This window comes from Carassius auratus, unplaced genomic scaffold, assembly GCF_003368295.1.
Source record: "Carassius auratus strain Wakin unplaced genomic scaffold, ASM336829v1 scaf_tig00021681, whole genome shotgun sequence".
Taxonomy (NCBI): Eukaryota; Metazoa; Chordata; class Actinopteri; order Cypriniformes; family Cyprinidae; genus Carassius; species Carassius auratus.
The window spans coordinates 22,256-44,546 of record NW_020525128.1 but is presented as its reverse complement, the minus strand read 5'-3'; the positions used below and the strand labels follow the sequence as shown (position 1 = coordinate 44,546).

The 22,291-nt window shown below is 33.6% G+C and overlaps 1 protein-coding gene across 1 annotated transcript in view; it reads left to right on the top strand.

The window, feature by feature from the left end:
* LOC113077141 (neurogenic locus notch homolog protein 1-like) overlaps positions 1–22,291 on the top strand; it is a 35,610-nt gene that overhangs the window by 2,223 nt on the left and 11,096 nt on the right. Inside the window, exons 2-19 of the mRNA XM_026249593.1 lie at positions 128–200; positions 6,787–7,049; positions 7,521–7,859; positions 9,018–9,140; positions 9,235–9,468; positions 10,568–10,723; positions 10,802–10,987; positions 11,064–11,177; positions 11,274–11,387; positions 12,151–12,384; positions 12,466–12,576; positions 15,218–15,556; positions 16,724–16,837; positions 17,953–18,072; positions 18,152–18,304; positions 21,329–21,557; positions 21,641–21,842; positions 21,928–22,081. Coding sequence (XP_026105378.1) covers positions 128–200; positions 6,787–7,049; positions 7,521–7,859; positions 9,018–9,140; positions 9,235–9,468; positions 10,568–10,723; positions 10,802–10,987; positions 11,064–11,177; positions 11,274–11,387; positions 12,151–12,384; positions 12,466–12,576; positions 15,218–15,556; positions 16,724–16,837; positions 17,953–18,072; positions 18,152–18,304; positions 21,329–21,557; positions 21,641–21,842; positions 21,928–22,081 — 3,258 coding nt within the window. The remainder of the gene's footprint in view (positions 1–127; positions 201–6,786; positions 7,050–7,520; positions 7,860–9,017; positions 9,141–9,234; positions 9,469–10,567; positions 10,724–10,801; positions 10,988–11,063; positions 11,178–11,273; positions 11,388–12,150; positions 12,385–12,465; positions 12,577–15,217; positions 15,557–16,723; positions 16,838–17,952; positions 18,073–18,151; positions 18,305–21,328; positions 21,558–21,640; positions 21,843–21,927; positions 22,082–22,291) is intronic.

Genomic DNA, 22,291 nt, shown 5'->3' with positions numbered 1-22,291 from the left:
GCATTGACAGGTGTGCTATGGGATGCACAGGTGGGTGGGTGTTCGACCTGGTTCGTCTGCTGGTGATTTGTGTGGTTTAATGTGTGATTGTTGGGATGCACTAACAGATGTTTGTCTTTGTGTTTAGGGCAAAGATGCTCAGAATACTGTCAGAATGGAGGAATATGTGAGCTCAAGCCGAGCGGAGAAGCATCATGCAGGTACGTTACAAAAAACGTATTCCTAAAAAAAAGGAAGTTTTTCGTCTGATGTTGCACACACTCTTAAAAAATAAGAGTCCTGAAGGGTTCTTTGAGGAACCAAAATGGTTCTTCGATGGCATTTCTAAGCTTTATTTTTAATAGTGCAATCTCAAAAAAAAGGTCCTTAATTGGCATCTGATTCTATGAAGAAATTTTACCATCCATGGAATCTTTCCATTGTACGAAAGGTTCTTTAGAGCATTAAAATGTTCTTCACATTAAGGAAAAGCTATTATTTTATGAACTGTTTACTGAAAAGTTCTTAGATGAACCAAAAAAAGTTCTACTCTCTTGAAAACCAAGTTTCTATATTGATATTGATGGTTCCACAAAGAACCTTTAACATTCATGGAACCTTTCCATTCTACAAGAATTCTTTAGATTATTGAAATGTTCTTCACATTAAGAAAAAGTGATTCTTTTAAGAACTTTTAAACTGGGGAACCAAAAATAGTTCTTTAATGGCATTGCTGTAAATCCCCTGATTTGGAACCTTTATTTCTAAGAGTGTAGGTTTCATGTTCAAAAAATAACTTTTCCTCTCAAGTTCTGTGACCTACAATCCAAAACACAGATCTAAAAACCTAACGAATCAAGAACTTTCTGAATCTCCAAACAACCATATAGCAGCTCAGTGGAAAAGAGTTGCACACAATCTAGTTAAACGCCAGTAGACACCATGCAAACTCAGTGTAGTGAAGAAAAGTGTATGCATACCTGTGTATTTGTTTTTAAGCTGTAATCAACCACTTTGAGATTCCATCTTTAGGCCCAAACCCCATCTTAGCAACCAGACAAAGCTGTAAGCATCTTGCGAGTGTGTTTGTGTGTGTGCGCATGTGCGAATGTGCACGCGCCCATAGTCATTCTGTTTCAAACTTAGATAAAGGACCCCCCTACCAACCCCCCAGTAGTCCGTTGGTGCCCTGCTGCAGTGGGACGCTGCTTCTGTCAATGTCTATTCATGCCATTCAGCCCAACAGCTGGCCCTCACCTCCATTGTCTCACACACACACACACACTTAGCATGGAATAAAATTTGGTTTTATTCTCATAGGATGCATATAGAGAGATTCACTATGATTTGATTTGGCAATCAAAATCAGAACATGTTTGTTTTGAAATTGTTTGTTTTTCTATCTTTGTCGCTTTTGTTGTATGTTTTCTTACACCCGGGAGGCTGTGTGTGTGTGTGTGTGTGTGTGTGTGTGTGTGTGTGTGTGTGTGAGTGAATGGTGTCTTTTTTGGAGGGCAGATGGTGGAGGGGGTAAAAAGGTTGCAGGAACTCATGAGAAAGGCCTCAGTGTGTGTGTGTGTGATGCTTTAAAGAGGGGAAATTTAAAAGCAAACAAGTGTGAGAGACCACGTTTAGCCACGCTTCCTGTTCTGCATTTAATCATGCATTTTCTAATCTAGAAGATGCCTTGTATTATACTTACTTTGTTTTAAATCATAATAAAAGCGCAACCATTTTTTCCTCTTTTAGTGAAAATGTGAGTCTATTCCTGTGAAAAAGTTTCTGTTTCCATTCTAGAGTGTTCTGATTGGTTGCTAGGGTGTTCTGGGTGATTTATATGGTGATTTGACACTTTTTTTTGTCTAGGATGTTCTGTTTTTGGATGGTTGCTAGGTCATTCTATTTGGTTGCTTACTGATCTGTTATTTTAGTCTTTTGTTCAGTGCAAATCAATGGAGTTTTTTCACTTTTTTTATTGCCTACAATGAGCTGCTCCATTTGAGGCAATGTAGCAATGTTTAATACCCTAGTGTTCCAAGGTTTGTTCAGATCTGTAATGCAGAGAATGAGTAATTATAACAGTTACGGTTGCATTATCAAATGGCACTAATTAATGAATGAATCAGTCTAAAAAAGACGAGAGAGATGGTATCTCTCAGTAATGAGTAGTTCACAGACACATTCACTGGGGGACAAACCCTGAACATCCTGTTGTGATGATCCCGATGATAAACAGGAAGAGCGGGGATATTTTGGATCCTCTTTTCTCCCATAAATATCTTCTATGAACTTTGACGCCTTTCCTGTGTGGTCCGGTTCTCAGCCTTGGAAATTGTTTGTAACTGGCTGGTGTTTGTGTGCACGAGCGTGTGGGGATTTCTCTGACTTGTTGCATCTGAATTGAGGTGGGCGCTGCTAGACTTCACGTGAACTTCTGACATTTCATGAGAGGATGTCCTACTTTAGTCAGTTGAGGAGTTAAAGGTGCCTGTGATGATCGTTGATGACAGATGAGGTTTGCTTGATTTTCAATGAAGATAATGTGCAGGGGTGAAACTCTGGCACTGAATGTCTCCGAATGTAGTCGTACTAGATTACATACTTATTCTAGACTCTGAAACTTGACCTTTTTGGTTGATGCCATATTAAAACCAATTATTGCAAGTATTTTTAGGTGTGGTTGGAGTTATGGGGTGTCATATCAGTGTTGGTTGTGTTTATAGTAGGTTTAGTTAACAATAACAACATTGCTGCACAGATCACTTTAGTTAATTAAAATAAATCAATCATTTATTTATTTATTTAAAAAATATCAAATTGTATTACATGAAATCAGATAATAATAAAAAATTAATTAAAATGAAAGCTTAAAATAAAATAAATAAATACGAATAAAAGCTAATGAATACTGTATAAATACTAAAATAACACTGATGTACAGTCTTGTAAAACATCTATTTGTCATGTTTTTAATGGTAGTAATGTTTGTAATGGTAGTTCAGTTCTTATTGGGGAATAATATTTGGTAATTGAATCCAATCCTGTATTAATCAACAACTTCTAAAGGCAAGAGTTCTGAAATCATTTAGAGCACTTTGTCTTTCTAGATCTCAGATGTTCCTTTCTGGAGAAAGTCAACAGCTCCAACCAGTTGAGTTTCTAGGTTTTTGGCTTTGTGTTTTAGTGATATAAGTGAATGCAGTTCCAAAATGTGTTAGAATGCGATTGATAATAGTTAGTTTTAGATTATCAACCATGATGAAGTGTTCTATTAGCTTCTGATCATTCCAAAGGCAGGTGACATCACTTCTGGAACTTCTGGAATGTTAGAGCGCAGGAAGTTAATTGGAAGTGTGGAATTTGTGATCTTCTATCACTGGTTGTGATTGGATTGGTGACAGCTTTTGGATGGGGTGTCATCATTTTGAGACTAATATAATACATTTGTGTGTGTATTTCGAATGCATCGTCATGCTAGAAGCATGTGCTGTATTTTGGGGTGATGATGTGCATTACGAAAGCTATTTGTAGAATGAATCGTAATGTTTGTGAGCAGGAGACAGAAAGACATGCAGACCATATGTTTCTAAATTAGTCTTTCCTCCAGAACTGTGTGAAACGGCATCTGGCGTCTGGTTGCATGACATTTATTGCGTAACTTCCACATTAGAGAATTTCTCATAAACTTCCATGTGATGCATTTAGTTTGAAGTGTGGTTTTGCATGCACCGTTTATAGTTAGCGACGTGCTGTCCTGTGGTCATCGTCTCAGAACTGAAATATGCATGTGAAACCTATAACTAGAGTTCAAAATGTAAGCACTGTATTTTTCCGTTAATTGAAATAAAGTGAAATGTTACAGATAAATGTAAAACATAGAATGACTAAAACCTAATATAAACTGAAATATGAAAAATAAAACCTAATTCCAAATATTAGTGAATGCAATATAAATATTATTAAAAGTTAAACAAATTTTTTGTTTGTTTTACATTTTAAAAACTTTACTTAATCAGAAATATTGCCTTTGCAAAAACTGAAATAAAAATAATTTAAGTAATAAAATGACTAAAAAACTAAAATATTTTTTTTTAATGACATTTTTCATATAAGTGAAGAGCGACTCCGATCAAAGACAAGATCAATGAGTCATTGATGAGATCAAGTTATTATTTTTTTTTAAATGGTTGAAAAGTGTTTTGTTATAATGCCAGAAACAATCTAAACAAATATGAAGAACAAATAAATAGCCTAAAAGTTTATCAGTTCTTTACTTGTATCATCAGAACATCACCTGATTCTCAAAGTCATGTGTTTGTTAAGGTGTAAAGTATAAGACTATGTCTCTGAGGGCCAGACGCAGAAAATGAAAGTTTGTTGTTTTGATTCACACCAAGGGCAGGAAGTCTGTGGTATGAACACTCACACACACACACACTCACACACACACAGAAGGCAGCAGCAGATGGTAGACCGGCCCACTGGAATGGGGGGTCTGTAGCCTGCAGTCACAAATGTGCTCAGGGGTCACAGGTCACTGCAGCATCTGTTCAGAGTCGAATCTCACACGCACTCCTGCTCTCGGACCTGTTGCCACGACGGGCTGCAGATGACTTCTGCTTCTGTCTCTGGGGACAAAGAGAGACAGACTGTGTTAATGCCTCAAGTAAACTCACACACACGCATCTGCGCATGCAAGTGTTTGCCATGGGATGTCTTTATTATTAAACTACTGCACGTCAATTAGCAAATCAAATTTATTGTGAAAAGGCTTACGTGTGTGTGTGTGTGTGTATTACTCACCCACAATATTGATATCCTTTAAAATGTATATAGAATTTATAACTTTATATATTGTGTAATACATTTTATTATTATTTACTTTTTATTTTAAAGAACTCATTCTTTAAAAAAAATTCACTATTTATAAATAAATATAAAAAAAATGTATATGTATGGTTTTTTAATTGTTTTTTCCTTTTAAAGATGAACTGAATTTATTAAAATGCACTGTACTACATACAGTATTGCGCTTTAAAACCTATTATATTTATATATTTATTTAAAACCTAAATATTTATTTATAAATAATGCTTATTCGTATAATAAACATTTTATTAAATGTTATAACATTTTATTTAAAAAATAAATTATTTTTTATATAAATATATTATTATTATTATTATTATTATTATTATTATTATTATTAAATTGTTAAAACATTTTAAATATATATATTTTTAAAGTTTTCCTAAATTTTTTAGAACAATGAATTCATAAAAGCACAATTTTGTTTTTGTAAAGAAATTCTATATTCAGATACAAACTTCTGCCATTACAAAAAAATGAATTCATTTTGAATTTGAGAAAGAAACATTAAACACTAAGATTTTGATATATTCAGCCCAGGCCTGTGATATGTTTAATACAGACTGAAGATAAGCACACAGAAGATGGAATAAATGGAAATGATGAATATGGATGAGATCAAATCATACCAATGGAGATTCTGTGCTGATAAAAGTGAGATATCAGCAGCAGGAGTTTAGGAGGGGCGGAGTTTGATCCTCTCTTGGGAGCTGCCTTAGTGACCTTATGCCACTCGCCATGGCAACAAGCTTTGGGGGAGGGGCAGAGTGCAGTGGGAGGGGCCTAAAGCACAGCTGCTCTTATTTATGCACACACCTGCTGCAACTCACAAACACACACTCTCATGAATAAAACACTCTGCATTTACTATATCTTACTGTCTGCTTTTTGAAATGATCTTTATTGGCTGTTGCAGAAAGTGTTCAGATGTTCGGTGTCATATGATGTGCTCGTATGTGTTGATATGAGACAGAAAGAGAGAGCATGTGACACTGTGTGGGCTCCTGATTGCCCTGAGGAATGAAGATGAGTTTGAACAGTGTCTTTCTTTCACACACTGTTTTATACGTGCACACACACATAGGTTCACTTGGCCGTCTGAGTGAAAACATATCACAGACGTCTGCACTTTAACTCATGCATTTCTTAAATGTAAAAAATAAGATTTTTTTTACTTGAAGGTTTTCAATCGATGACTCATGACTAATTAATGTCTAAATATGTATGACCACAAGCCTAAATAAACATTAGAGTCAATGTGTGTCATATTTAGCTTATTTTAAGACAAATGTGTAAACTTATTGTTAATTATATTATAATCTCTGTGTGTTTTGTTTCTTGAAGTGTCCTGCAGACTTAGTAAAAACTTATAAATATGAATTAATAAATGCGTGCAAATATATAAAACATACGAAAACAATTATCATTACTATAACCCTTAACAAAATGATACTGTTATATTTTAATTATATATAATTAAAATATAATTATTTATTTTATTATATTATAATATAATAGTTTCTTTCAGGGTGTCCTAAAAATATATCCTTTTTATATATAAATATGTTTATGCTTTTTTAAAAATATATTTTAATAATGTGTGTAAAAAAGCTTTTTTCATATTTAGGTCTCTTTAAACTTTTTTTGTAAAATTTTGTTCTCAAACTTTTAAGTAATAACATTATAATATTAATATAACTAATTAACTTGTTTGTTTAGTTTTCTTAAACACTCTGTAAATGCATATGAGTTATAAAATAAAAAAAATATATATTAATATAATTAGCATGCCTTTAAAGAAATATTTGTTTTTTGTGAATATTTTTTTTTTTACTTGACTGTTTTGTCACGTTTATTTAGTTCCATTTATCTAGTATCCATTTTGTTCTAAACAGTTGTTAAATAATATGAATTGTTCTATGTTTTGTGTCTCTTCAGGTGTCTTGCAGACTTCGTCGGCCCCCAGTGTCAGTTCCCGAACCCCTGCAGCCCGTCGCAGTGTCTCAACGGAGGCACGTGTCGCACACGGATGAAGGGCAATGACCTGGAGCTGTTCTGTGACTGCATGCTGGGATACAGCGGCCCGCTCTGTCTGACGCCTGTCAATAACATCTGCATGGGCTCTCCGTGCCGAAACGGCGGGACATGCTCTCTGCTCACGCTCGAGACCTTTACCTGCCGCTGCCCACCTGGATGGTCAGGTACACGTGCATAAATCACCCTCGTCCTCATGGTTTGCATGTAGTGGTGCAACCAGTCTTGGGCTATATTTTTAGCAACAGGCAAAAAAACATTGCATGGCTCAAAATTATATATTTTTCTTTAAAGCCAAAAATCATTAGGATTTTAAGTAAAGATTATGCTCCATGAAAATATTTTGTAAATTTCCTAGCGTAAATATATCAAAACTTAATTTTTGATAAGTAATGTGCATTGCACCAATTTTTTTGCACCCTCAGATTCCAGATTTTCAAATGGTTGTATCTCTGCCAAATATTGTCCGATCCTAATAAACCATACATCAATGGAAAGCTGATTTATTCAGATATTCAGAAAAAATATAGACACTTAAGACTGGTTTTGTGGTGCATGGTCACATGCGTGCCGAACTGTAGGGCCTGGTTTGTACAGATCATCTGTTGCATGATAAGCTAACCTCTGTATTTTTGCAGGTAAAACATGCCAACAGGCCGACCCCTGTGCGTCGAACCCCTGTGCCAACGGCGGGCAGTGTTCAGCGTTCGAGTCGCACTACATCTGCAGCTGCCCTCCGAACTTCCACGGACAGACTTGTCGGCAGGACGTGAACGAGTGCGCCCTCTCGCCCTCCCCCTGCCGAAACGGAGGCACCTGTATAAACGAGGTGGGCTCGTACCTGTGCCGCTGCCCACCTAAATACGCCGGCACACACTGTGAGCGCCTCTATCACCCGTGCCACCCCTCGCCCTGCAGGAACGGAGGCACCTGCTTACAGACCAGTGACAACACCTACACCTGCACCTGTCTGTCAGGTCAGTGATTTCCCATTTCTCTCTAAATTCAAATTAGACTAATCACATTTTTTATTGAATAGGAGAAAAAAATACTTCAATAAATAATGAGTTTTATAGATAAATATATTTATTTTTTATGAATGAAAAAATAATTACCTAAATTAATAAATTAATGTATTTTATAAATATTTTAAACCGTATTTATAAATGAATGAATTAATACATTTTATAAATAGTGAGTTATTTTATGAATTAATCAATCAATTATACAAATAATAGTATTTTTATAAATTAATATATTTTTTTTATAAATACTTAAAATATAATATATGGTCATTTGTGTAAATAAATATGAATTAGTTTTTATAAATAAAAATCTATATTTTTGTTAATACATTAATGAATAAATAAATTTTATTAAGTGAAAATATAAATGAATGTGTACATTTTATAAACACAACAACAACATTTGATGTTGTTAAAAAATAGTAACAACAATAGTTTGTTGTTGTTTAAAAAAAAAGAAATGAATAGTACATTTCATAAACAATAAACAATAATTTTGATAAATGTATGATTAAGAAATAGTTTATATAAATATACAAATAAATGTATACCTTTTTATATAAATGACTGAACAAATATTTTTTGAATGAACCAATATTTGCTCTGAATTAATTACTAAATATTTTAATGAATGAATGAATGACTGAATAACCTTTATGAATTAATTAATCACCTGTGAATTAACCAATAATATAAATGAAGGATTTAACAATTAATTTTGTTTTAAATGAATGAATATTTTTTTTAATAAATGAATACATTTTACAAATAAACAAATTAATAAATAAATTATTAAAATAATAAAAATTTAACATTTATTTTACATTTCAGTTTAGTTTGTTTTATTATTACCATTATTTATACTTCAAACTGGTTTTATTTCATCCCTTCCTGCAGAAACAGTAGTTTTTGTCTTTGCATACGTTAATAGCTCTGCATGTGCACAGTTATTCATTAACCGTTTGTCTGGATGCGCTGCTTTTTTTGTCTTGGTTTATATTTAATCCCAATGAGTGAGCTAGTCTCTCAGTCTCCGTCAGTGACTCGAGCACATAAACAGACCTCCGGCTCTTTGATGTGCACTGAATGTGAATGATTTGTCTCTCGCAGGGTTCACGGGTCAGACGTGCGAGCACAATGTTGACGACTGCACCCAGCACGCCTGTGAGAACGGAGGCAGGTGTATCGATGGTGTAAACACCTACAACTGCCACTGCGACAAACACTGGACCGGTACTGCTTAATAATACTAATAATAATAACTATACAATGCAATAACTGTTTAGCATGCACCTCACATGTGACCTCTGACCCCTTCCTCCTTCAGGTCAGTACTGTACGGAGGACGTGGACGAGTGTGAGCTCTCTCCTAACGCCTGTCAGAACGGAGGAACGTGTCACAACACCATCGGTGGGTTTCACTGCGTGTGTGTGAACGGCTGGACGGGAGACGACTGCAGTGAGAACATCGATGACTGCGCCACCGCTGCGTGTTCACCGGGAGCCACCTGCCACGACAGAGTCGCCTCCTTCTTCTGCGAGTGTCCACACGGACGCACAGGCACGTCTCATTCAGCAGCTTCCACCTCGGTCACTTACTGTTTATAAACCAGTCTTATTCTAGTATTATTTATATCAACTTTTTTTATGTTATTATGGGCTTTTGTCTTTTGTTTTTATATTTAAGTTGAAGTTTTAGTCATTTTCATAGCTCTATTTATTTTATTTCATTTTCATTTCAACTCGTTCTTATTTTATTTTAGTTGCCAATGCACCATTTCTACATTTACAGTTTGTTTTTCATCTACAAATTATTCGATCTTTTATCTGATTTTAGTAAATTTTTAGTTTTTTGATTTGAGTTCAGTTTATTTTATTTTATGAGTATTATTTATATTTCATTTGTGTTGCATTTCTGTCTATAAAACCATTTTTAATTACATTTTATTTAGTTTTATTTAATTTTTAAGTTTTGTAAAGTTTGTTTCATTCCTGTTTAGAGTTTATACAAGCAAAAGCTTTTAGTTTTTATTACATTTTATTTTATTATTTTGTTTTAGTTCAGTTTAGTTTCGTTTATAGGCTTTATTTTCATTTAGTTGTTTAATTTCTTTTTATACATCCAAGAGCTTTTATTGTTTATATATTTTATTACATTTTATTTTATTTAATTATTTTGTTTTAGTTCAGTTCAGTTTAGTTTATAGGCTTTATTTTCATTTAGTTGTTTAATTTCTTTTTATACATCCAAGAGCTTTTATTGTTTATATATTTTATTACATTTTATTTTATTATTTTGTTTTAGTTCAGTTTAGTTTATAGGCATTGTTTTTATTTAGTTGTTTAATTTGTTTATACAATCAAAAGCTTTTATTGTTTATATATTTTATTGCATTTCTATTTTATTTTGTTTTAGTTAAGTACATTTTACTCAATTTTAAAGACATTGTTTATATTTAAATTTGATTTATTTCTATTCTACCTATTCTTCTATTCTAAAATAATAGTTTTTGTCTAAGCATACGTTAGTATTTTATTTTAGTTCAGTTTATTTTATTTTCAGCTCAACCATCTCTTTTATATATCTACTTAAATTCAGGAACCAAAACCAGTTTTTAAGTTTTGATTTTAGTTAATAATAAGAAAACGGTTACCCACAGGTCTTCTGTGTCACCTTGATGACGCCTGCATCAGTAACCCATGTCAGAAAGGCTCAAACTGTGACACGAACCCAGTGAGTGGAAAAGCCATCTGCACCTGTCCGCCCGGGTACACGGGATCCGCCTGCAACCAAGACATCGATGAGTGCTCGCTCGGTAAGAATAACACATGATCCATTAGGAAGCACATTTAACACAATACAGTTTTGCATTACGATACTGTTTGCATCTCAGGCGCGAACCCATGTGAGCACGGCGGACGGTGTCTCAACACTAAAGGCTCGTTCCAGTGCAAGTGTCTCCAAGGTTATGAAGGTCCACGCTGTGAAATGGACGTCAACGAGTGCAAGTCGAACCCCTGCCAGAACGACGCCACCTGCCTCGACCAGATCGGTGGATTCCACTGCATCTGCATGCCAGGTACGAGTCTTTAACCTCTGACCTGCAGCGAAAGCACATCATTACTGTTGTTCTAACCGACTGCTTTGGTGTGTAGGTTACGAGGGTGTGTTTTGTCAAATAAACACAGACGACTGTGCATCACAACCTTGCCTCAACAGTGGAAAATGCATGGACAAGATCAACTCGTTCCACTGCGAATGTCCCAAAGGTGACTGCAGCACTGTTGTTTTTAGAGATCTGATCATAAAAACTAGCAATGAGGTGAGCAATCAAAATAAACATGGCATGTATTTTCCCCCTGCAGGGTTCTCTGGGAATCTGTGTCAGGTGGATGTGGACGAGTGCTCCAGCACACCGTGTAAAAATGGCGCTAAATGCACAGACGGACCCAACAAATACACCTGCGAATGCACTCCAGGTACTTTTAGTCAAATTCTGCACTTTAGCAGCCCATTTATAATATTAGTTGTGATAATCTCTAGCATCAAAAACATATCACATTTATTTTGGTTCAAATATTCCACCTTACTGAACCTTTAGAATTTGGAATCTTTATTTTAGGAATTCTATATGTCATTTTAGAATTATTTGTATTTTATATTCAATAATATTTAGCATTGCATTTTTGGTTTTCATTTTAATTTAAGTTTGTTTTTGTCATCATTAGTTTTTGTTTTAAGTATTTTATTATTATTATTAAATGTATTTTTATCAACAATTACATTTTTTATTTAAGAATAATTTATTTTATAGTAATTTAAATACTCCAACTTATGTCACTTAGTTGACAAGGTAAAAAATTTCAATTAAATTTTATTAAAATTTTCAGTTTGGGTTTGTTATTTTATTTTAAATGATATTTTTTGTTTTGTTAATTTAATTCATTTTTATTATTTATAATGTTTTTCGTTATTTTATCTTTTTAATCTTAACCTATTCCATTTTGTTTTGTTGTATTTTATTTTTTATTGTTTTATTTTTCATCTTATGTTTTATTTCATTTTCCACACCAAAAACATTGAGGCACCCTCAATGACATACGCAGCCTATGTAGAAATGAGACACACCTAGTAAATAAATCTATGTAAATTCCCCGTATTATGATTGGCTAACCTCTTCGCATATGTAATGAGTGTCACTTCCAACATTCTAAATCTGTATTTTCAAATGTACTTCTGCAGGATTTGCTGGCGCTCACTGTGAGCTGGACATCAATGAGTGTGTGTCGAGCCCTTGTCATTACGGTGTGTGTCGGGACGGGGTGGCCGCTTTCACCTGTGATTGTCGCCCCGGATACACGGGCCGCCTGTGCGAAACCAACATAAACGAGTGTTTGAGCCAACCCTGCCGAAACGGAGGCACCTGCCAGGACCGAGAGAACGCGTACACCTGTACCTGTCCTAAAGGAACCACAGGTAATGCATGCACGCTCATCAAAACGCTTGTGAAAAATATAACGGTGAGTTTATTTAATCATGTCGTGATTGCATCCGCAGGGATGAACTGTGAGATAAACATTGACGACTGCAAGAGTAAGCCGTGCGACTACGGAAAGTGCATCGACAAGATCAACAGCTACGAGTGTGTGTGTGAACCCGGATACACAGGTGAGTCAGAGCAGCATCTGTGTGTGTGTGTGTGTGTGTGAGAACAGGTGAACAGGTGGCCAGCGAAGTGCAGAGCTTGTGTATCAGATAACAGATACGACTTGGGACAGAGACTGTCTTTCCCAACTGGGACACACACTCACACTGGTGTGCTTTACATTAATGCTACGGCCCAAATGATCACAAGACTGACCCTTTGTATGTTGCATTTAAGGAGAAGGTACAATAGGCCTGTTATACCATGAATATAGGACAGCAGCAGGAGGATTTTCACAATTTAGCACAGAATCAAGTGCCTCTTATACCTATAATAAAACCATAAGAACACAGTTTAAAACAGAACTTTATTTTATGTAGTTCATCTCGTTTTCAACATAAATATCTATTTAAATAACACTGAAACACAAATTTTTATATGCCTTAACTCACAAGTAAAAAAAAGTATTGCAACTTTACTTTATTAAGTAATGATATTGCTCGCAATACTTTGTGCAAAATAAGTGGAGGACCGTTTTCAAAATAAGAGTTTCTTTACTGAAAATGCACTGAATGCAAAGCCAAAACAGCAGGTTGAAATGCATGAAAGTAAAAAAAAAAAAAAAAAAAATATATATATATATATATAAATAAATTATATATAAATTATATATATATATAATTTAAATAAACTAATTTAGTTAATGCTTGCATGCAGACAGCAAGCATACACAACATAAAACACTATTTGTTTATTTTATTTTTATGTTTTTTGTGTATATACAGTATTTTTGTCATTTAAATGCCTTATTTGTAACTTTTGCTATGTACAGCTTTAAGGACTGATAATGCCCATTAGCCTCTGCACTATGTTAAGAAGGGGAGGACAGTTTACTTTTCCAGCCTCAGCTTTTGCAACATTTTCTACTACAATAGCACTGAATGCAAAGCTGAAACAGCCTTTTTATGCATATACCTACGAGTTAATAAAGAATTTTGAACTAATTAAATTGACTAGATACTAATACTTGCATGCAAATATTTTCATTCTTGAATCTTTAAGTACAGAAATTGTCAACTTTATTTTAAGAACTTATATGGCTCAAAATCCTTTGTGCATATAAGAGAAGTAAAATAATTTTTAAACATCAGTTTGATTTATTTTCCTATTTAAATAGCTTTGAATGCATGTTTTCCAGTATTCTTTTTCAATGCATTTAAATTATTTAACATGGCCTCTAATGCCTTTCGTTTGTTTTTAAATAATATATTTCTTTAATTTATTTTTGAATATTTAATTTTTGTATGTAATAGTTATCAGTCTGTGGGTGCTTCAAATGAACAGGTGTCGTTGTGTTTTAAAGCATGACCTGAACACTTTTGGAGTGGTACTATAGGTATTGTAGTGAGTATTGTACACCGTTTAGTGTGTGAGAGAGAAACTGCAAGTAAAGTCCCATTGTTAGAGAATCAAACAGTTACCCATTACCCTACAGAGGAGGGGTGTGTGTGTGTCGAGGGGGTAAATGTTGTTCAGCCGTGTGTGAAATAGGGTCTGTCCTTTTGTATCCGCAAACAGTGCTCTGTAGGACCTGCCCTCCCCTCGGCGAGTGTGTGAGGGGTGTGTGAGCGGGTCTGAAAGAACGAATGAAAGAGCACAAGAGGGTGGAGGAAATCCTTTGTGCATTCAGAGCAGGCTGGAGATTTGGGATGGGGCCCACACACACACACACAAAGGCAGGCGAAAAACAAGAGGACAACACGCATCAGAGTCCCAAGGAACATTCCTTTACTGTGCATTTCCACTCATTGATAGTTAAACATTTCAAACTTTGGGTTAGATCACTGGAAAACTTTGGAAAGCATCATATGTGATAAATGCAGTGAGGAAAATGATTGAGAGTCTTCTCAACATACGTATGTTGTTTTACCTCCTTTACTGTCTTAAATAGGTCAGAATTGGTCATTGTTCAAGTTTCCTCAGTTCATTTATCCGTCTTCTCCCTGTGTGTGTGTGTGTGTGTGTGTGAGAGCGAGAGAGTAAACTTTAAGTTTCAGTTATAGTAATTAAAATGTAAAAATGTTAACCTTTAAAAATGATTATATATTACATTGTATTATATTTAATTTAAAAAAATTATTATTCCAAATGGTATTATTGTATTATTTCAAATAAATGGAATTCTTTCAAACTTTCTATTCATTAAAAAATCTAAATCTAAATGTAATGCATCACTGTTTCCACAAAAATAATAAGCAGCACAACTATTTTCAACATTGATAATACATGTTTGTTGACTAACAAATCAGCATATTATTATGATGTCTGAAGATCATGTGACACTGAAGACTGGAGGAATGATGCTGAAAATACAGCTGTGCATCACAGAAATAAATTACATTTTAAAATATATTCACATAGTAAACAATGGTTTTAAATTCTAATAATATTTGACAATATTACTGTTTTTACTGTATTTTTGATCAAATAAATGCAGCCTTGTTGAGCATTATTGACCTAAAAGCATCTTTTAGAATCGAATCATGGTCATCCTATAATAGATTCCACTGATTATTCAGTTGCACACAGACATTGTTGCATTTCATAAGTTGCATTTCTCTCGTCTTTTCTACACATTTTTACACACATTGTTTTTTCTCATAGGCTCAATGTGTAACATCAACATTGACGACTGCGCGTTGAACCCGTGTCACAATGGCGGCACGTGCATCGACGGCGTCAACAGCTTCACCTGCCTCTGTCCCGAGGGTTTCCGTGATGCCACCTGCCTCTCCAAACACAGCGAGTGCTCCAGTAACCCCTGTATCCACGGCAGCTGCCTGGACCAGATCAGCAGCTACAGATGCATGTGTGAGGCCGGCTGGACGGGACGCAACTGCGACATCAACATCAACGAGTGTCTGTCCAACCCGTGCGTGAACGGAGGCACCTGTAAGGACATGACCAGCGGCTACATGTGCACCTGCAGAGCCGGCTTCAGCGGTAAGATGCTGCGCCCCAATACTTCCTAAATAGTCTGGAAGATTAGTCCTTATGGCTTTTCATAGTATGCACACTTTCTGGTTCACAATCGTTTGCAGTACACAAGAGGAGGAGTTTGTGATGGTTCACATTCAACCCTTTAAACTGTATAAAAAACAAATCTAATATATATGAATTAAATGCATTTATGCATTGAATTAAAACTCAAAAGAGCTGGTTTTTAACTTAAAGATATGCAATGAAGAATTTTAAGATGATTAATATAGATAGATTCTAACGCTTGCATGCAAACGGTGACAGGCTGTGTGAAATTTTATGATTTTTTAAATGGATGTAGTATTAAATTTTACTGCAGTGTAAATATTAAATAATGAATATATAATATAATAATAATAATATAAAATATAATAAAATGATATTCAAAAAAGTGAAAAATAAATACAAATAATAAATTATATATTTATATATTTTAAATTATATATTTTATTATTAAATTAAATAGAAGTCTTTATTTTTCAAAAAGTACTTTTGCATATAAATTGATTTGACTTTGATAAATTGTATGACAGTTTTGCCTGGTGAACGTTTTAAGTATTCATGCAATTTTTCTTGCCTTTAAAATGCAGAATTTTTTATATAAAAAAAAAAAAAATATATATATATATATATATATATATATATATATATATATATTAAAATGATAATGTATTTTAAATACATTATTAATACACAAGATTAATTATATTATCAACATATATATATATATATATATATATATAAACTAAATATTAATGAATTACACAAAAAATAATAAAATATAAAATAAAAAATTATTGATTTATAAAAACGTTAATATGCATTTGGTTCAGTGGATTCTGAAGATTGCATGCATGGCTAAATTTCTTTTAAATAAATTTTAATAAAATATATTACAGAATTTAATTTTTTGAATGCATTTTTAAAATAAAATAATTCTTAATGTAAGACTATGTAACATAAACTTAAAGTAATAGTAATTGTAAGCTAATTATATTGCACAACAGAGTAAACATAGTATGTCACAATGCTGTTGTGCTTTATTGATACACACCCAAAAGCATGCATTTCCCCTTTTGTTTATTTCTGCATTTTGTGGGATCTGATGGTATGTGTTTTTCTTTCATTTAGGTCCCAACTGCCAGACAAATATTAACGAGTGTGCGTCCAACCCCTGCCTAAACCAAGGCTCCTGCATCGATGACGTGGCCGGATTCAAGTGTAACTGCATGCTGCCTTACACAGGTACAAACACACACGTAACAGCCATTGTACAGCTGGTTCTTGTTTTGAACTGGCAGGTTTTGTAGAGGTGTGTGTAAGAATGTCAGGGGACGTCATCTAACAGCACTGTGTCGAGGGTGGCTACTCAAATAGGTCAATTTCCTGTTTGGCCCCTTCCTGTTTCCTGTTGAGGCAAAGAATTGACAATAGAAGGAAACAACCAAGGGACTTCCTTTTTAAGCTGCTCACTATGGAAACAGATAAGGAAGTGCTTGCAGGAGCTGAGCTGGAAAAATCAGGCAATAGAAGAGCGAAACTGAAATAACAAAGAATCGACAGGCATTGCATTGATTTGGAGGAGAAAACTGCAGAATTCTGGGTGGATTGTTTAATATACTTTAACTGGTAGCAGAAAACATATTCAAATTAGCCCAAACATTCAGGGGATGTATAATTAGCTTTTGCAGTGTTTTCCTGCCTCTATCAGTGTTATTTTAGTATCATGCACATACTATTGTAGTCAACTAGGCCTATTTTTTTTTATTAAGTTATTTTTACAAATTATTTCAGCATCTGTTGAATTTCTTTTATATTTTTATATTTATGTTTTTCATTATTTTATATGTTCAATTATTTTTTTATTTTATTTTTTTATTTTTCATTTTTTAACAACTTCTGTATTGTTTTAGTCATTTTAATTAGATTTTGTTTTGTTTTAAAAAGTTATTTAGGATAATTTGAATTATTTATTTTTAATATATAAATGTGTAGTAATGTTTTTCCATTTTTTATTTGTTATTTTAGTATTACATAATATTGAATATTTGAATTATTTTTTATTTTTATATTTTTTCATTTATTTATTCATTTTACACTTATATAAATTATATTCTAGTGTTGTCATTTTTTTAATAAACATTATTTTAGTAATAAAGTTAATAATTATTTAGGAATATGTTTTTAATTATTTTCTGAATGTTTATTTTATTTCAAGTTACAAAAATGTTTTAAGTATTTTTTTTATATAAAATATTTTTTTTAAAATATATTTATTTGGGTTTAGTTAACGATAATAATCCTGTCCTATATGTACATTTGGCATCAGTTTTGACACTTTCTCATTGTGTGTGTTACAGGCGAGGTGTGTGAGAGTGTTTTGGCTCCCTGTGCTCCACGTCATTGTAAGAACGGAGGTGTGTGTCGCGAGTCTGAGGATTTCCAGAGCTTCTCTTGTGCTTGTCCTGCTGGATGGCAAGGTAAGTGTGTGTGAGATTATGTGCATTTCACGTTCTCCACATTTCATGATCATCATCAACCGCTGTCGTCTCACTACAGGTCAGACGTGTGAGGTGGATATTAACGAGTGTGTGAGGAATCCTTGCACTAACGGAGGAGTGTGTGAGAACCTGCGCGGAGGATATAAGTGCCGCTGCAACCCCGGATTCAGCGGAGATCTGTGCCAGAACGACATCGACGACTGTGAACCAAGTAAGACACGTAGAACAAACCTAGACAGCATTTCTGGTCAACATCAGATGGTACTCATTATCCCTTTAATGCTGTCTACGTAGGCAGCTTTCTTACTTTTAAAATATGTAAGGTAAAAATCTTCTGTCATTGCACTTATTTTTCTTGATTTAATGTGCTTTATTGTACATTTGTATTACTAAAGAAGTACAAATTAAGCAAAATAATAAGTGCAAGTGGTAAAATAAAATAAGGTCTAAAAGGTAAAAAAAATTTTTTTTAAATAAAACTGAATAAAATGTTGCTTTCTTAAAAAAAAAAAAAAAAAAAAAAAATATATATATATATATATATATATATATATATATATATATATATATATATATATATATATATATATATATATATATATAATTTTTTTTATGGTGCATTAGCTACTAAAGCCATGCAAATAAAGCAAAATAAGTGATAATGACAAAATGAAATTATTGAATGAAATTTTATTTTATTATTTTTTTAAATATTTATTATTTTTTTAAATAATTAAATTTAAATTTAAATTTTTTTTTTTTTTTAAATATTTAATGTGCTATATTTGCACTATTTTAATGAAAAAATGTACAAAATGCAAAATAACAAGTGCAAATGAAAAAATAAAAGTAAAATTTAAATTTAAATAAAATAATTAAAATAATTAAAGCAGCTTTCTTACTTTTAAAATATGTAAGGTAAAAATCTTCTGTCATTGCACTTATTTTTCTTGATTTAATGTGCTTTATTGTACATTTGTATTACTAAAGAAGTACAAATTAAGCAAAATAATAAGTGCAAGTGGTAAAATAAAATAAGGTCTAAAAGGTAAAAAAAATTTTTTTTAAATAAAACTGAATAAAATGTTGCTTTCTTAAAAAAAAAAAAAAAAAAAAAAAATATATATATATATATATATATATATATATATATATATATATATATATATATATATATATATATATATATAATTTTTTTTATGGTGCATTAGCTACTAAAGCCATGCAAATAAAGCAAAATAAGTGATAATGACAAAATGAAATTATTGAATGAAATTTTATTTTATTATTTTTTTAAATATTTATTATTTTTTTAAATAATTAAATTTAAATTTAAATTTTTTTTTTTTTTAAATATTTAATGTGCTATATTTGCACTATTTTAATGAAAAAATGTACAAAATGCAAAATAACAAGTGCAAATGAAAAAATAAAAGTAAAATTTAAATTTAAATAAAATAATTAAATAAAAAAATTAAATAAAAAGCAATTTCTGAATCAACTTAATACTAGTAATACTAAAGTACAATAAAGCAAAATAAAAATTTAATTAATGTAAATATATATATATATATATATATATATACATATTAGTGCTGTCAAAATTAGCGCGTTAACGCATTCGATTAATTTGAAATATTTAACGCGTTAAAAAAAAAATAACGCAATTAACGCGGTTGCAGTTTTTTTTTTTATTTCCAGTTGTGGCCTATGTGTGTTCAACGTGCAAAGAAATATGGATAAGACCAAGGAAGGACTTTTAGACGGAAAGTTTCAGTATAAAACTCTGCCGGATTACTCTTCAGTCTGCCACAAGAAACATTACTCTTCATTCAGTCTGCCACAAGAAACAGCAACATTAAAATCATGAACTCAAATGTCATTGTTTAAAAAAAAAAAAAACAATGACTGTAACAGTGCGTAAATCAGACCTTTCTGTAACGCTAACGTTAATAAGCTTAAATGAAAATAACGAAATAATTGTGTAGCGGAGTATTTTTTGTACACAGTGCCGCGAACTGTCAATCACTCCTGTGCGCGTGCATCACTGTCCTCCTCAGCTGCAGCAACTTGCGCTCTCTCTCTTCATCAAGCTTAAAAACAAAAAGGGGACAAAAAGATCATATTGTCTTTGTGCATAGGCTATAGATTAATTAGATAAATGAATATCTAAATTTGTGCCTTGCCGTCTACGGTATTTTTTTAGAACTTAGAAAAAAGATGCTGCAGCCAATGAGCAGCCAGCGGGGGCTGCAGGACGACTCGACCTCCGCAGACAGTTTTTAATGTTAATCAGACAATAAATACTCAAGATTTTGCTTTAGTATAACTCACAACGAGTTTCACACACCTTCTCCGGCCACGTTGAGTTGTTGACACTTAACAGTGGGAAAAGCGACACATGCGCTATTCACTTGTATAACTTAAGGGTGAATGGGTAATGTAGTTTCTGCTCTGGGTGGGATGAATTAGGAAGCTTGCATTGTGAAGGGCGCTCTGAAAATCGGCAGTGCAGGTAAAAGATTAAAACCTCTATTAAAACAGATGTCCAAATGAGCGTACCGTTACGCTACAAGCACGTTCTGGGCGCACGGAGAGGTGGCTGTACGCTCAAGAGCTATATTTGGAAGTGGCGGTACTGGCCCACTGAAAGCACTGGCAATGACTATACTTTGGAATTTTTTTGCCGTCCACTTAGAATTCAACATGGAAATCATTTTTGTTTTTTATTGGCATTGATTGTTTTGAAATTCAAATGGTACTTACATGCCTGTGTTTTTATTTCTGTAATAAATATGGCTTTCAAGCCAACAGTTAATTTGGAGGATATTGATGGTTTATTGCAGGTATGTTGTTTACATGAGAAAATCTGTGTTACAAGTTAAACAAAAATTCCAATAAACAATCATATTTTGAATTTAAATAGTTTCTTTGTCTTGATTTTACATTAATTATTTACATTTTACATTTACATATCCAAAAAGTTTCAGTCTTTTAATTGCGATTAATCGCGATTAATCGCGATTAATTTTTAAAAATTGTGCGATTAATTAGTTAATTTTTTTTAATCGATTGACAGCACTAATACATATATATACATATAAAAAATATATTTAAAATATAGTATGTAACACAAATAATTAACAAAGAGGAAAAGATTATGTGGCAACAAACTACAGTTATTAGTAATAAAGACTGAATATGGCAGTGAATATGGCATTCTTGTCTTTCTCAGATCCGTGCAGTAACGGTGGTGTGTGTCAGGACCGTGTGAACGGCTTTGTGTGTGTGTGCTTGGCTGGATTCCGTGGAGAGCGCTGTTCAGAGGACATCGACGAGTGTGTGAGCGCCCCCTGCCGAAACGGAGGGAACTGCACCGACTGCGTCAACAGCTACACCTGCAGCTGCTCTGTAGGATTCAGCGGCATCAACTGTGAGATCAACACCCCCGACTGCACCGAGAGGTAAGCACACAGCACCTCAAAATTAAAATGCATCGCATTGCTTCTCTCTTGCAATCTCACTCGGTGTTGCTTCTCTTCTCCAGCTCTTGTTTTAATGGCGGCACATGTGTGGATGGCATAAACTCTTTCTCATGCGTGTGTTTGCCGGGATTCACCGGGAATTACTGCCAGCATGACGTTAACGAGTGTGACTCGCGACCGTGTCAAAACGGAGGCACCTGTCAGGACGGATACGGCACCTACAAATGCACCTGTCCACACGGATACACCGGACTCAACTGCCAGGTACACAAACACACACATCTGCAAACGAGTCTATATGTATAAAGTGGTGTATATTTAGTCATTTATTTCCGGATGTCTGTTTCAGGGTCTGGTGCGCTGGTGTGACTCGTCCCCCTGTAAGAACGGAGGCTCATGTTGGCAGCAGGGGGCGTCTTTCACCTGCCAGTGTGCCAGCGGCTGGACGGGCATCTACTGTGACGTCCCCAGTGTCAGCTGTGAGGTCGCTGCCAGGCAGCAAGGTAACCATCACTACTAAATAGACTGACCCAAAACACAATATTATGCATGAAGAAACAGCAGGAGCTTGATGGAAAACTAATAATTCGAATTCGAATTAAAATGTTTAAACAACTGTAAAATAACCACAATCAACATGCATAAATATTTGAATAAATAAATGTAAAATTTCTAACAAAAATGTTTTATTTGTTTACCTGCATGCCAGGTGA